At 34.5% G+C, this 16,644-nt stretch overlaps 1 protein-coding gene across 17 annotated transcripts in view; it reads left to right on the forward strand.

Annotated features, from left to right (window-relative positions):
- LOC105481778 (MYC binding protein 2) overlaps window positions 1–16,644 on the forward strand; it is a 285,288-nt gene that overhangs the window by 134,690 nt on the left and 133,954 nt on the right. For 16 of the 17 annotated variants that reach the window (XM_071081184.1, XM_071081186.1, XM_071081190.1 and 13 more), the window contains 8 exons: window positions 2,490–2,581; window positions 4,919–5,053; window positions 6,403–6,486; window positions 7,708–7,804; window positions 10,352–10,544; window positions 11,044–11,318; window positions 14,488–14,709; window positions 16,076–16,267. In XM_071081184.1, coding sequence (XP_070937285.1) covers window positions 2,490–2,581; window positions 4,919–5,053; window positions 6,403–6,486; window positions 7,708–7,804; window positions 10,352–10,544; window positions 11,044–11,318; window positions 14,488–14,709; window positions 16,076–16,267 — 1,290 coding nt within the window. The remainder of the gene's footprint in view (window positions 1–2,489; window positions 2,582–4,918; window positions 5,054–6,402; window positions 6,487–7,707; window positions 7,805–10,351; window positions 10,545–11,043; window positions 11,319–14,487; window positions 14,710–16,075; window positions 16,268–16,644) is intronic. The other variant, XM_071081185.1, reaches the window with a different exon arrangement.

A 16,644-nucleotide genomic window follows, 5' to 3' on the forward strand; every position in this document is an offset into this window, starting at 1 on the left:
CAGCCTATGCTGTGTCTCCACGTGACTGTCTGATAGGCGTTTTGGAGGTAACGTATTCAGTACTGTGCTTCTGATGATCTGCCTAAACCTGCTATCCTCATGTTCTTCCCCATCCCAGGTAACTGACTCAGCATGGAGTTAACTTCATTCTTCTGTTTCCTCAGGCCAAAAATCTTGGAGTCATCCTTGATTCCACTCTTTCTTTTACACACATCTCCTTGGCAGCAAATATTGTCAGTTCCACTTTCAAAATAAATCCAGAATCTAACCACTTCTGAAAACTGCCACTGGTATCAGGTTGGGTCATGCCACAGCTATTCTCATCTGAATTATTACAACAGCCTCCCAACTTGTGTTCTGTGTCTGTCCTCACCCCATTTATTCTGTTCTCAGTATGGCAGAGTGATTCTCTTAAAATGTACAACAGATTGCGTCATTGTCTCTTCAGAATCCTGTAGTGTCTTCCTATGTTAAAATGAGAACCAAAGGCCTTAGAAGGACCTACAAAGTCCCCATCAGAACTGGCTGTCATCACCTCTCTGACCTTTTGTTCCACTAGTTGTTTCACTCTAATCTGGTGACACCTGCCTGCTTATTGTTCCTCAGACATTCCAGGCACAGTCAAATCTCAGTACCTCTTCACTTGCTGTTTCCTCTTAACTACAGCTCTCTTCACTTCAGCACCTACATAGCCCACTTCCCCATCACCTTCAGAGCTTCATTCCCTGGTAAGCCTATTTAAAACTAAATTCAATTACCAACCATAGACTTATTCCCAATAGCCCCCAATTCTTTGTTCGTATTGTTTGCCCCTTTATGCCCAATTTCCAGAACTGTGCTTGGCATACAGTATGTGTTCAGAAATATTTGTTGAATGTAAATACAGGAGTCGGGTTAGGGATAAATTATTAAGAACCTTCATATCATGCTGTGGAGGAGATGAGAAACCAAGGAATAATTTTTAGATTAAGAAAGTATTCTGATAAGATATTTTTATAAGGGTACTAAGGGTCATGAAACAATTGCAAAAATCCTCAACTTTGTGGAAAATGGGTTAGAAGAAGGAAAGAATGGAGATAAGACTAAATAGTTGTTGAAATATTCCAGCCAGCAATAGGGGATATGGTTGAATTGACAAGCTTTGGTACCAGTAAGAGAATAGAAACAGTAATGGCAGAGAAATGAAAAAGGATTATTTCAGACTATTTTGTTTTAAGACAGAATCTCTTTGGTAGCCCACACTGGAGTGCAGTGATGCCATCTTGGCTCACTGCATGCAGCCTCTGCCTCCTGGGTGCAAGCAATTCTCCTGCCTCAGCTTCCGGAGTAGCTGGGACTACAGGCATGTGCCACCACACCCAGCTAATTTGTGTATTTTTAGTAGAGATGGGGTTTCACCATGTTGACCAGGCTGGTGTCAAACTCGTGACCTCATATGATCTGGCTGCCTCAGCCTCCCAAAGTGCTGGGATTACAGGCGTGAGCCACCAGGTCTGGCCTATTTCAGACTTTTTATCTGAGAGACTAGGTGAATGAAAGTACCATTAACCAGAACAGAGAAGGCAGGAGGAAGGTATAGAACTAGTAGGATGAGGGGAATCCAATGACTGTTGAGAGTAAGAGCTGAGCTGGAGAAAGATTTCTAAAGTCATTAGCATATAATTTTGCATTTTAATCTTTATCTGCCTCTCTTGCAATTAACCTGCCATAATTATCGAGAGGAAAGGCCTCTTCCTCATAATTCTTATTTTCACTTAATTTCATAACCTTTTTCTATTGGATATTTTTTCTGTTTTTTTTTTTTTTTCTTACCCAGAGGATCTTCCCCTCTTTTTTAAGAGTCATTTTTTTCATGCTTTTTATCTATCTTTTTCTCATGCCATATTACTCGAACTATATTTTGTTACCTATTGTTTTTAAGGATTCTTGCATTGCTCTTCTTTCTGTGTAGCTAATATTTTTCTACCCTTTTTTATTTATTTATTTTTTTAAGAATTCTACAGTATTCACTGAATTTTTAAACGTACTGTGAGATGGGAACTGTTAGTATCCACCCACCTTTTATGGATGAGGAAACTAGGTCCCAGGATCTCACAGCTAGTAAGTGATGAAGCTACCTCATTCTAAATGAGGTAGAATCTCACTTAGTGAGAAACTCACTTAGCTAAAATTTTTGGTTGAGTACTCTCACCTTTTTCATATGCTTATGTCATGTACAAAACTTGTATAGAACTATTTAGGGCATTTGATATAAATAGATAAATATATAAATTAGGAAAACAGAGATTAATGTAGGCCATAAAACCTTGTTTCTTATTTTAAATACATATATTTGTGTATTTCACATAATAATGTTAAAAAGCAGGTACTCTGATTTTTACATTTGGTATGGTCCAGCATACATTGATCATGCACAAAATTATGAACACATTGTTCATCAGATTTGTATAGCTGGTTTATATAAATGATTATCTTTCTCCTTTCCTTAGCTGTTTGAATTGGGTCCTGATGGAGGAGACCATGAAACTGATGGTGACCTTCTTGCAGAGACTGATGTATTGGCTTATGACTGTGCTGCTAGGTAAATAATTTGTGCATTATTCATTGTAACTCTTGCATACTTAATATTAAAAATTTATTATAAATGAATAAACATACTTTAAAAGGAAGTTTTAAATCTGCTATGAATATCAAATGCTTGAGAAATTAAATTATATATTAAGCAATGTAAGTATTGCTTTCAAAAATGCTGAATTAAAACTGATAATACACTTCATAAATTTATTTCACAAGTTAATTCAATTGTTTCAATATTGAAGATAAAAATAGAAATATGCATATATTTTACACACCTTTATTTTCATGCATCTCTTACGGAATACCTAGTATGTTAGTGTTCTAGTAATAATACAGTTATTTATTATTCCTAGCATTACAGGCAATAAGTAATTAGTGTCAAGTGGTCATATTTGGCCATAATTCAGATTACCCATGTACTCTGACATCATGCTGGTAGAATATACTTGATAATAACACACTTGGGGAGGTGAGCAGCTTTACTGAAAGCTTTTGGGAGTTTATAAAAATTAGTGTGTTTATTTATGAAACTTCATTAAGTAGGAGGATACTTACACTTTATCATTCCTTTGTATGTAATCCTAAGAATTATCTCAACATTGTGTTATGATCATTATTCCCTGTTTTGAAGCAAGGAATATTATGATAAGAAAAATTATAAACTGAGCTTCATAGTAGTAATAGTGTGCTATGTTTCCCAACAATAACTATGTTAAAGCCTTGTAGGTTTTTTTGGTAGTGAAAATGTATATTTTCAGAAACAAGAATGATCGTAAGATACTGACTTTGCTTATACAAGATAGAAATACTTTTGAAAATGAAAGAGTAAATCTAAAGAAAATTTTGACTGTTTCTTAGGCATTAACTAATATCGCAAGTTTTTTTAAGTAACCTTTAGTGTTTTATACAAATGGATATTAGGGAAAAATCTAAGAAAGCTAATTGATTAATTTTCAGCAAAGCCTTAAGGTGCCATTGTCATTTGCTGTATTTATTTATTTATTTATTTATTTTTATTTTTGAGACAGAGTCTCACTCCGTGGCCTAGGCTGGAGTGCATGGTGTGATCTCAGCTCACTGCACCCTCTGCCTTCCAGGTTGAAGCGATTCTCATGCCTCAGCCTCCTGAGTAGCTGGGACTACAGGTGCATGCCACCAAGCCCGGCTAATGTTTGTATTTTTAGTAGAGATGTGGTTTCACCATGTTGGCCAGGCTGGCCTCGAACTCCTGACCTCAAGTGATCCTCCTGCCTCGGCCTCCCAAAGTGCTGGGATTACAGGAATGAGCCACTGTGTCTGGCTACCATTTGTTTTTGACCATATGAGTTTGAGTCGAAAATATAAAGCACAGTTTCATTTATAGAGAATCATCTAGGATTTCTTCATTAGCTCGTGTACAAAGCCCAGACTCCTAAGGCATTGGGAGCATTAAAGGATTTCCATAACATCCAGCATCTTTTTTGACTTTCTACTGCTACTCTTCTGTAGCTGTCTTAATGCATTAATGAAATTGATAATGAACACCTTGCCATTTCCTGACCTCTTTTGTACTTCCATACCTCTACAGATTTTTTCATGACATTCTCCTGTTTCTTTAAATGCCCTTTATTTCTTCTTTCAATTCCAGCTACAACCAATAAACATTACTTCCACTCTGTTACCTAGTACTTTTTAACTTGTTTATAGCCTTTAGAAGATGCCCTTATTTATTGTCTTTTTTCTTCTTCTAAATTAATAATGTTTGTATAGATATTATGTGACAGACTGCAAACACCCATCTGACTTAATTCAATCTTCAAGACAACCCTATGAGCTAGATATTATTTTCACCCCAGTTTTCAGGTGAAGAAGCTAAGGTACTGAGAGGATAGAGTAACTTGCCCTGTGTTGCCCTGCTAGCAGGTCACAGAGCTGGGCCTTGAACCCAGGCCACCTGACTCCAGGGCCATTTTCTTAATATTCTGCCTCTCAAAACTATTTAACTGAATGAATGAGCTTTAAAACTAAAGTTCAGATTTTTATTTTCCAGCAAAATTTGCATGTTTTTTAACATCAGTTTAAAACATTCTATCTTATTTTAATATGAAAGTTTTATAACATTTAAGGATATTGTAGAATTCAACAAGAGGAGGAAGAAATGTAATTCTATCACCATAACACAAATTACTATACTTGGCCTGCGTTCTCGTCCACACTTCTTAGAGTGTTTTTAATGTTGTTTGATAAGAATTTTATAATACAGTTAGTTTCATGTTTTTCTTCATAAGGGATTTTGAAAAAATAAATATATGTGACAGAGAAGTAAAAAAATACTGTCTTTGACTCACTAATTTTTTATCAGAGAAAAATACGCAATGATGTTTGATGAGCCTGTTCTCCTGCAAGCTGGGTGGTGGTACGTAGCATGGGCCCGAGTGTCAGGACCCAGCAGTGACTGTGGATCTCATGGACAGGCGTCTATTACCACAGATGATGGGTAAGTAAATGCCCAAGTGTTACTTAAGCAATTCTTATTTTTGTTAGAGGAATATTGTTTTGAAACCTCAGAGGACTTTCAGCAGGATTCAAAAGCTTAGGAAGACTAGAGCATGATATAACTGCTAAAAATTAAATTCATGTAACCTCATGCCAAATTAAGGTCTAGACAGAACAAGGAAAGAATAAGACCACTGTACTTTGCTCCTGTCAGATAGTATTTGTATATATTTCTGGTTATTACATAGTTTATGAGCTTGATTACCAAATTAGAAATTATATAGAGGAAGGTGACAAGGATAATGAGGAGTTTGGAACCGTAAAAAAGAAGTAGATATGTGATATTAAATTTGATAATGCATGAGAAAGCAGTTTAAAATTTCAAAGCTTCAGCAATATGTGTTACTTTAATAAAATATAGGGAAATTTTGCTGTTTTAAAATAACTTTCATGTATAGAGTACTTTTCAGTTTATACTTTCTTATGTTTTATCTGATTTGATGCCCTCAGTAGCTTTGTGAAGCAGTTATTGGCCCCATTTTATACTCCAGGGACTACAGAAATAAAAAAGGTGAAATTACTTGCTATTTCCTGAGAGACTTGTGGTTAAAACCACATTCAGACCTGTAACCTGTTGACTCTAAATCCAACGTTTCAAATATTCTAATACTGTGATTTATGTATTCTAAAGGACTATCATTTGTAAGATAAATTCAGTTTATTCTTGATTACTCCTGAGCATAAACTATTTGAAATCGGTTGAAGTTATACAACAGTATATATTTCAGTGCAGGTCAGTTCATAACAAAGCTGACCAAGAAAGAAATAGACTTATTTGTGAGGTGAATTACCTGTTGCTAAATATTTGAGGAGACTACTGTAGAAACATCACATCTGTTGTTGTGTGCATCCCTTCAACTTAAGAACGTATTTAGAACTAAGAGACTACTTTGACTCTGGACTGTATGATTTTCTTAGACTGTTCATTCAGACTTGGAATGTCATGGCACACTGAGGCTAAAGCTTATCATGCAGCTAGTCAAGCAGATATTATACTACTACTTGTAAGCAGAAATTTTAGAAGTTTCCTGCTGTGGTGAAAGCTCAGTTGGAGAGCTAGGAGGGACAGGACAGCTGCTCATTTAGGAGTCCTAAACGGGTTCAGTTCTTTCATTTTACTGACTAACCCATTCAGAGCTAGAATGAAAATCTAGAAAATACCTTTTTGCTTTTCTTTATTTAAAAGAGTGAATCATTTTCATTGACATAAGGTTTGAAAATATGTTTCTTAAATTTCTTATTTCCTGTGATGATCATGTTGTTTTTGGTGTCATTGTTTTCTCTTCTTAGGGTTGTTTTCCAGTTCAAGAGTTCAAAGAAATCAAATAACGGTACAGATGTTAATGCTGGTCAGATACCTCAGTTATTATACAGGTATTTAGCATATTTATACTGAATTAGTATGGTTTATTATTTTGCTATAATGAAGTAGAATCATTACAAAATATGCGGCATAATAGGGAGAAATTATTTGAAGCATTCAGCAATTATAATATGCCAGTAGAACTATAAATATATTTAAGAAAAACAGTTAATATTTTGTATGTTTTTAAACATTTTCCACACAGGATTAATTTTAAACTTTGCCTGATTACTCAGATTATCTGTATTATACCAATAACAATATTTTACTGACTTAAAAAAAAATCTATCCACTGATTTTCTTTAATTTCGAATGTTATAAAAGAATAAAATTTGTCTTAGAGAAGTGAGATTCCAAGGAAGATAGGGAGGACTGTAGATGCAGGCCTGGTTGATATATTGTAGTCTCATAAGATTGATAAAATGAGTTGGAAAATTCCCTACTGTTGGTAAATTTTCACCTTTAGCTGAAATACCAAATAATAACTTGCTCATATAAAAATATTTACTATATTTTTAACATTATGTAAAAATTTTAACTTACAATCATGTAAACATGTATAAAGGCATATGCCTGTGTGTGTGTCTTATTTATTTCTAGACTACTGCAATACTGTTAGAATAAAGAATTCAAATGGATATAAACCGTCACTAAAAAATGTTGTCATTTGTTAAGCAGTAAAAAAATCAAAGGAAATGGTCTAGAATAGTGATTCTATCTCCCTGTCTTTCTTTCTAGTAATCACTTAATGAATCTAGATGATTACAAACCTTATTTTTCCCCAAAAGGGATTTTTGTTTGTTTGGTTTTTATGCAATGTGCAATCTGTTACAGTTACTCTTTGTAATATGTAGCTTTACGAACATAACATGTTGCATTGGGCTACTCCTAGGTACTCACTGGTTGAATAACTTTTAAATAACAGCATTAATAATAGCATTACTAGAGAATACAAGTTATATGTTATATAAGTTATATATGTTCTCTAACAAGAGGAAAAAGCCTCTACTACTCAGTCTTGCAAAGGTAGGATTTAAAGGAAGTGCCCATATGCTAAAAGCCTTGTTTAGCTTGGAAAAATGTTTCAAAAAAGCCCTGTATTGGCATTTTACCTGGCAAAAAAATTTAAATATATAATTTATTTTCCCATTCAAAAATGTATAATATACTTTAAAAGGAAAAAATGACATTGGACATCCTAACATAATTTTATGTGTGTCTACTACCTTTAGACTTCCAACCAGTGATGGCAGTGCTTCGAAAGGCAAACAGCAAACCAGTGAACCTGTACACATTTTAAAGAGGTCTTTTGCAAGAACTGTCTCAGTGGTAAGCCATTTTTTTTATTTCAGCTTTTCTCTTCAGTCCTCAGATACATTTTGATGTTTAGAGTTTAGCTGCTATTCTAAGTTTATCTCAGCCTAGATTTATAAACTCAGATTTGGTTTTGTATTAGCATTTATATTCTAGACCACAGATAATGTATACTTTAAATCATAGAAAAATGGAGGTGTTGCCTGTGATTTTTAACGTGACCGGATGAATTGGCCTTGCTGTTTTTGAAATAAATAACTGGTTGCTTTTCTAATAAATCATGTATGATTGCATATGCTGAATGAATTAGAAAATGAAGGAAAAGTTGAGGATGGTGCTGACCCAAAAAAGCGTTACTACTACTTGAGGAACTAGGTGGAAGAGTTGCATATCTAGGTAGGAAGTTTGTTGAACCACTTGCCATCCCCATTGTACACTTGAAGAAGCACAGTGCCATTGAGGTTAACGGTGCAGAATGGAAAGTCAGCATGATGTAAATAAATGGAAGTTTAAATTAAGGTCTAGATCTCTCATGTATTAATTGAGGATTCTTATGTATGTTACCTAAGTAAATTACATCATAGCATTTTGAATTTCTAATGTGGTAAGGGGTATAAGATGTTTTTGGAACTGTAAGATACCATCCGAATGTGATTTATTAATGTAGCTAGTAGTCTTTCATATTAGTAAAATGCATAGGAAGAATGTTTCTTTCCCTTTTAAATTTATTTTTTAACCCACTAAGTGAATATATATTCCTAGTAGGAATGAGATAAGTATGCTAAAAGTATATGAAAGTTTTTTCCCCCCATTCCCATTATCACCATATATACCTACTATTTACATTTTGGTGTATATCTTCCCAGACCATTTTTATATGCAGACAAACTTATTAGTATGTATCAAATGCAGGATGCTCTACAACATGCTTGTTTGTTTCTCATGATACTTACAGTTTTCATCTTTTTTAGAAAATCTCATATTATATATCATGGACATCCTTCCCTGGCAGTACATTTGGCTCTCTCAATCTTTTCTGTTTGCATAGTATCCCATAGAATGATATTAGTCTAATTTATTCAACCCGATTCCTATCAAAGAACCACTTTGATTCTCATTTTTTACTGTTTCATCTTACTTCATGAGCATCTATTCACATGTATCTTTAAATACTTGTGTGCTTATGTGCATACTTCTACTGGAAATGTGCCCATTTAAATTTTGATATATCCTCTCAAAGTTGACCTTCCAAAAGAGCCATGGCAGTTTGTAGAGCTTGTGCTTTGAATAAGAGACTATGAGAACTTTGCCTTCTTGGTAACTTTACATCCTATTAGTATTAAGTTGAGTTTGGTATCTTTTGTTTCAAATAAGGATCTTTGACTCTGTTATGCTTTCTCTTGTGATCTCATTTTCTGTGCTTGGTAACGCCTTTGTATTTACGTCTAAGTGGTTTTGTGGCCATTAGGTAATTGCAGACTTTATATACAAAACTTTTTCAGTCATTTCTTTAAAAAGTAAACTATAGGGCTGAGCACATTGGCTCACACCTATAATCCCAGCACTTTTGGAGGCCGAGGCAGGAGGATTGCTTGAGCTCAGGAGTTCAAGACTAGCCAGCACAATGTAGTGAAACCCCCGTCTACCAAAAACTTAAAAATTAGCCGGGTATGGTGGTGCACACCTGTAGTCCCAGCTGCTTGGGAGGCTGAGGTGGTGGGAGGATAGCTTGAGTCCAGGAGGTTGAGGTTGCAGTGACCCATGATCACACCACTGCATTCCAGCCTGGGTGATAGAGGAAGACTCTATCTCACAAAAATAAATAAAATAAAATAAAATTGATTATATAAACTCATTTTCAGGAGGTCTGGGATTTGGTGGGAATGGGGCAATAAGTGCTCTGCTTTGAGATTCAGATAGTGTCTGTCATCATGTAACCATGATAAAACCAGAAGACTAGCTAGAACTGCCAAGAAAATCTACCATCTTAAACTCATATGCTACAATTTTAAATAATCAAAATAGGAATTTTTTAGTATTTTCTAGTCAATTTTTATCTTCTATTAATGTATTTAACAATAATTGACTATAGTTTGTATTGCAAATTTTAATATGTAGACATAAAATAAGTTATTTGATAGTATCAATATATCTTAATACTAAAACTCTTTTTTTACTACAGTGACTGTAAAAAGCTTTTTCTTTCAAGTAAACATGCATTGTTTTATAAGTGTTTCTCATTTTTCCCTTGTTTATATGATAAGCTAGATAGCTTGATGGCAGGAAAACTGAAACATTTATTTTTAAATAGGTAAATATTGAAGAATGTTGTTTTTATAAATGCTTAACTACTTTACCTTTTTTGTAACAAAGTTACTGTTAAGGGTAGTTTAGTAAATGAACTATAAAAGTGTCGGGCTCAGTAAAAAAAATTCAAGTAAAAAAGTCAGTAAAAAAATTCAAGAGAAAGTTTTGAAGTTATCTGCCATTGCCTTTCCATTTGATTCAGTTTCTGGTATCATTTGAATTAATCGTTGTCTGTTTTTTCATATTCTGGATTAGGAATGTTTTGAGTCATTGTTGAGTATTCTTCACTGGAGCTGGACCACCTTAGTCTTAGGAGTTGAAGAACTTCGAGGATTAAAAGGATTCCAGTTCACAGCTACACTTCTAGATTTAGAGAGACTGCGCTTTGTGGGTACCTGTTGTCTGAGGTTGTTGCGTGTCTATACCTGTGAAATTTACCCAGTGTCAGGTATGATGCATTTTTTTAAATGACTGTAGGGAGAAAATATTAGAGACATTGAGAAGATTTACTTTGAGATAACTGAGCATTCATGACCCCCAGCTGCCTTTAAGCTGCTTCTAAAATAAGGGGAGAAAGTCAGCTTGCTCTGATGCTTATGTATTTGCTTATAAAGAATAAAATAGATTACGTGTCATTCTGATAACAAAAATAATAGTGGGCCAAAATTAAATAATCTAATAAAGTTTAATTTTAAACAAATTCTGTCAAATAGAAATATTTTGAACAAGCAATTTGGACTTAAATGCTGAAACTAGATTTTTATTCACCCTCCCATTTAGATTAAAAAAATAATTTGGGACTACACTTAATCTCTAAGTTGTTTTGTTTCTAAGATATGAGTACTTGTGATATTTAGCTGTATAGGGAATTACTGAGTTATATTGATTGTTTTCATGCATATTTAATATTTTTCTTAATTATCAATCTGCTTTTTTTCCCCTCAAAGCTACAGGAAAAGCAGTTGTAGAAGAAACTAGCAAATTAGCAGAGTGTATTGGAAAAACCAGAACTTTGTTAAGAAAAATTTTATCAGAAGGAGTTGATCACTGCATGGTGAAATTGGATAATGATCCTCAAGGATATCTCAGTCAACCCCTGAGTCTCCTAGAAGCTGTCCTTCAGGAGTGTCATAATACTTTCACTGCCTGCTTTCATTCTTTCTACCCAACTCCTGCCTTACAGTGGGCTTGCCTTTGTGATCTGCTGAATTGTTTGGATCAGGTAACTTAAGTTTGTAAAATGTTAGTTGAAAATCTGATATGTTGCTTTATTCTCTTCAAGAAAATAAATTGCAGTGCCCTATCTTCTTAACTTGTATAAAAGATATATTAGGAAATTGTTTGGTGTACATGACTTACATAAGCACAGTTTAAAATGTTTTAAATCTGCTTCATGATCTTTTAATTACAAAATTGGTAGGCACATTGTGCAGTTGCTGATTGGTCTTTGAATTGGCATGAGTGATTCTGAAAGAGGGAGAGAGGAAAAGAACCGTAGTGACCAGGTGAGAGCAGGGATAGCACCAGGAGGCCCCTGCCACCCTTGTCTGTGAGAACAGGAAGAAGAGAGAGCTGCAAGAACAGGCATACTAGCGTTGTTCATTCATTCATGAGGAAGCCACAACCTTTGTAAACCTTTATGCACCAAGTCACAGTGTTTCACAACACCCGAGGTAAAACACTGACAGAACTACAGGGAGAAATAGACTCACATTGACAGCTGGGGACTTTTAACGCTCCTCTTTCAGTAATTAACAGAGGATCTAGGCCAAAAAATTCAGCGATACAGATTTGAACAGTATTGTCAGCCACCTTGATCTAACTGACATTTATCAAACAGGACATGAAACTACAAAATACATATTCAAGTACACATGATTTTTAAAAGAAATATTTGGGACCGTTCACCAAGGTAGATCATATGCTAGACCATAAAATAAGTCTTAATAAATTTCAAAAGATTAAAATGTGAAAGAATATATTTTCAGACTACAATAGAGTTAAAGTAAAAATCCATAGCAAAAGATATCAAGAAAAGCACCAAACATTTGGAAAATGACAGCACTTCTAAGTAAGCAGTTGATTGAAGAAGTTATAAAGGAAATTTTAAAATGTTTCACATAGATAAAAATATGATATTAGAATTTGTGGGATTTAGCTAAAGCATTGCTTCAAAGAGACCTTTATACCCTTAAATGCTTATATGAAGAAGACAGGTTTAAAATTGGTGACCTAAGCTTCTATGTTAAGAATCTAGAAGGCAAAGCAAATCTAACCCAAAGTTAGAAGAAGGAAGGAAATAATAAAGATAAAAGCAGAAATCAATGAAATAGAAAGTAGAGAAAATTAACAAAGCTAAAAGTTGGTTTTTTGAAGAAAAAAAAATTGGTAATCTCCTAGCAAACCTGATTGGGAGAGAAGAGAGAAAGAAAAAACATGAAATACCATAATCAGAAATGAAATAGGGGTTCACCAGGCATGGTGGCTCATGCCTGTGATCCCAGCACTTTAGGAGGCGGAGGTGGGTGGATCACTTGAGGTCAGGAGTTTGAGACCAGTCTGAGCAACATGACAAAACTCTATCTCTACCAAAAATACAAAAATTAGCCAGGCATGGTGGCACACAGCTGTAATCTCAGCTACTCGGGAAGCTGAGGCACGAGAATCGCTTGAAGAAGGCGGGAGATGAAAGTTACATTGAGGCAAGATTGTGCTACTGCACTCCAGCCTGGGTGACAGAGTGATACTCCATCTCAAAAAAAAAAAAAAAAAACCAAAGAAAGAAAGAAATAGGGAATATCACTATAAACAACTTTATACTGGTGAATTTTTCAGCCTTAGAGGAAGTTGACAAATTCCTTAAAAAATATAATTTTATCAAAACTAACACATTAAGAAATAGAAAAATCTGAATTGCCTCATATCCATTTAAAACTTAGCAAATACTTTCCTACAAAGAAAATTTCAAGTCCAAATATTGTCATTTATGAATTCTGTTAAACATTAAAAAAAGAAATAATGTCAACCTTTTACAAACTCTTTTGGAAAATATAGGAGGCAATACTTCCCAAATAATTTTATGAGTTTAGCTTTATCCTATACCAAAACCTAACTAAGATACTACAAGAAAAAATTACAGATGAATATCACTCAGAAATAGATGCTCTTCAAATATTATCAAACCAAATTGAGCATGTAAGTAATATATCATGACCAAGTGGGATTTATCTTAGAAATGCTAAGTTAGTTAAATAATTGAAAATCGATGTAATTTACCATGTTAACTGAAAAAAAGAAGGCAAGTTGATGATTTCCTCAATAGCTACAAGAACAATGGTTGATGAAACTAGCAGTTATTCGATGATGAAAACCTCTGAGGATATAAGGAAACTCCTAAATCCGATAAAGCGATATTTACCATAAAATCTACGCTAACAACATCCCACTTACTGGTGAATTCTGAATATGCCCCTAAGTTTGGAAACAAGACATGTGGTATCTACACTCACCACTTCTGTTCAACAGTGCACTGGAAGTCCTAGACCTCCCCACCCTCCTTCGTGAAAAATTCATTGTCATCACTTGTAACTCTGCGTCCATTTAGCAGGGTAGTATATTTTAGCACTCAATTTCCAGGGGCAAGATTATTGCCTGGACTAGTGCACAACTTAATTACCTCTCACTCTGAACCTTCCCAGTCAGATACGGTTCTTTTCTTCTTTGCTACAGAACAGGCTAGGTTTAGCAAATGTTGGTTTAACATATGGAATGTTACTCTGCTTTTATGCTTAACTTTGTAACACAGATGTTTGAAGATCTAGGTAATGTGTATGCAGTTTTGTGAATTAGGGTATCCTGTGTTGGTTTTAATGCTTTGTTATAAAAGTTTATAAGTATGCTACTAATTTTTCTTGATAAACTGTGAAATGTGATAATGTAATTTTGTGACCTCAGTGAAATGTGGTTATAGTAGCACAGATTTATAATTTGCATCATTTATTATTTGAGAAAAATAGTCTCAGTCCATACTGAAAATGACTTATATATATTCTAATTGGGGCCTTTTTGGCATCTCCATTTGAAACAGTGCTAGGGAGTACTGTGATTGTGAGGCTATGAAAATATAAAAATGCTCACTTACTAGAGGACAGGAGGCTGATTTTTCTTGACCAGACTTAATTTTTCATCTTCATTGAACAGTAACTTAAACAGTTGTTTTTTTAATGTATTGATGTAGTATTATTCTATAACAAGACAATTTAAGTGACCGAGTGACAGAAAATTTTGGTATAATTTAAAAGATGGTTTACCTTTTATGTATCCAGAAACGTAGATTATACTGATGCTATCTTTTTTGGTGGTGATGGGGCATATATTTTTGTTTTTAAAAGGATATCCAAGAAGCAAACTTCAAGACATCAAGTAGCCGACTCCTAGCAGCTGTTATGTCAGCTCTGTGTCACACATCTGTTAAGCTGACTTCCATCTTCCCGATTGCGTATGATGGAGAAGTATTACTACGATCAATTGTTAAACAAGTTAGCACAGAGAATGACTCAACACTAGTTCATCGTTTTCCCCTTTTGGTGGCACATATGGAAAAACTTAGCCAGGTAGGTCTTTCTCTGAAATCTCTTTTATACTGAGGCAATAAAACTGTAAATGGAAGTGTGTTTAGCTTTTTGCTTGTTCTTCTCTATTAAGTATATTTACAAAATGATTATTTAATGAATGACATCTGTTTTTGAAATAATATTTTTAAAAAATTTCTATATTTACCTATAAAATGAAGTTTTTTTGCTCTAATGGTTTAAATAATCACTCACCTTTAAAAAAATTTGAGAGTTATACAATAGATACCTACATATTGGTTTTTCCTGAACCATTTGAAGGTAAGTTGCAGATTCTTTACATTCTAATATAATATTTTAGATTTCTAAGATAGAATGATAAGAAAATAAAGGATTTTTAAAATACCTTCTTAATAACACTTTGGTATATTAAAATAAGCACTGTAAATAATAGGGATAGGAAATATTCAGATAAATCATTTTCATGCTGGAAATCAGCTACGTTAATAATCTTTTCCCTTTTTTTCTGAAAAATAAAGTATTTTTCCTTTATTGAGACCTTATGACTTCTTGAAATTTTTCTACTGGTAGGGGTCAGAATTTTCTTATCTCCACTTAGGAAATCAAATACAGTAGAAATTATAAAACTACATAGGAATCATAAGTATGTACAAAAAGAATTTTGTTAAAAAATTGATTTACACAGACTAGAGTTGATTATAGCTAAATATACTGGAATTTATTATCTCAGATTAAGATCTTGTCCTATAGAAGAAACTTTTTATTTTTGTTTTTTAAGACGAGCTCATTCTGTCACCTGGTCTACAGTGCAGTGGTGCCATCGCAGTTTACTACAACCACAACCTCCTAGACTGAAACGATCTTCCCACCTCAGCCTCCCAAGTAGCTGGGACTAAAGGCACATACTACCACACCCGGCTAACTTTTTAAAAAAACATTTTGTAGAGACAAGGTCTTACTATGTTGCCCAAGCTGGTCTCAAACTCCTGGCTTCAAGTGATCCTCCCATCTCAGCCTCCCAAAGTGCTGGGATTGCTGACACCACGCCCAGCCAAAAAAGCTTTTTAAATTGAAAGAATAGTTTTCTGTCTGTCATATAGGATTGTAAATGGAAAGTTAAATAAGAGAATAAAATATGACTCAAAGCTAATGAAAACGTTTTGTAAATGTGTGGTACTTTGATACATAGAGACAGATAATTCATAAAAGAACTTCTAAGTGAAAAGTAGATACAGTGGCTCCACGTATAACCAGAAAGATTTGTAAAAATTGACTCTGGCTCCAAAGTCTGAATTTTAAGAGTATCAGAAAAACGAAGTTTTCAAATTGAGTATTCCTATGAAGGAAAATGAAACAATATCTTAGAGCTTTTTCTTATGTATCATAGAGTGAAGAGAATATCTCAGGGATGACAAGCTTCCGTGAAGTTCTGGAGAAAATGCTGGTCATTGTTGTGCTACCAGTCAGGAACAGCCTGAGGAGAGAAAACGAACTCTTCTCCTCCCACCTTGTCTCGAACACCTGTGGATTACTGGCCAGCATTGTCAGTGAACTGACAGCATCAGCCCTGGGATCTGAGGTAATACATTATATTTTGACACTGGATAAAAAGCACATGTGTAAGTGTTTTACACAGTTTCTTTTTTCATCTATTTTGGCTTTCCAGAAGCTAATTGCAGATTGGATTAGCAACCCCAATGCATTGTTTTTCTTTTTTGCCCTTCTCTCTACTTCCTACTTGCTCCAATTTGTTACTTCTCCCTCACCAGTTTACCCAACATCCACAGGAATATAAAGTATACATTTTCCTCATAGAGCAGGTTGTCATCTGCCACATTGCACAAGCCCACCACCATGCCCCGGGAAAAGCAAAGCTAGTTGTCACTGCTGGGAGATGAGTAACGTCCACTCAACTGACCCTAGAGAAATACATATTTAAAATCGGAATAGTAATTT

The sequence above is a fragment of the Macaca nemestrina genome, chromosome 16, assembly GCF_043159975.1.
Source record: "Macaca nemestrina isolate mMacNem1 chromosome 16, mMacNem.hap1, whole genome shotgun sequence".
Taxonomy (NCBI): Eukaryota; Metazoa; Chordata; class Mammalia; order Primates; family Cercopithecidae; genus Macaca; species Macaca nemestrina.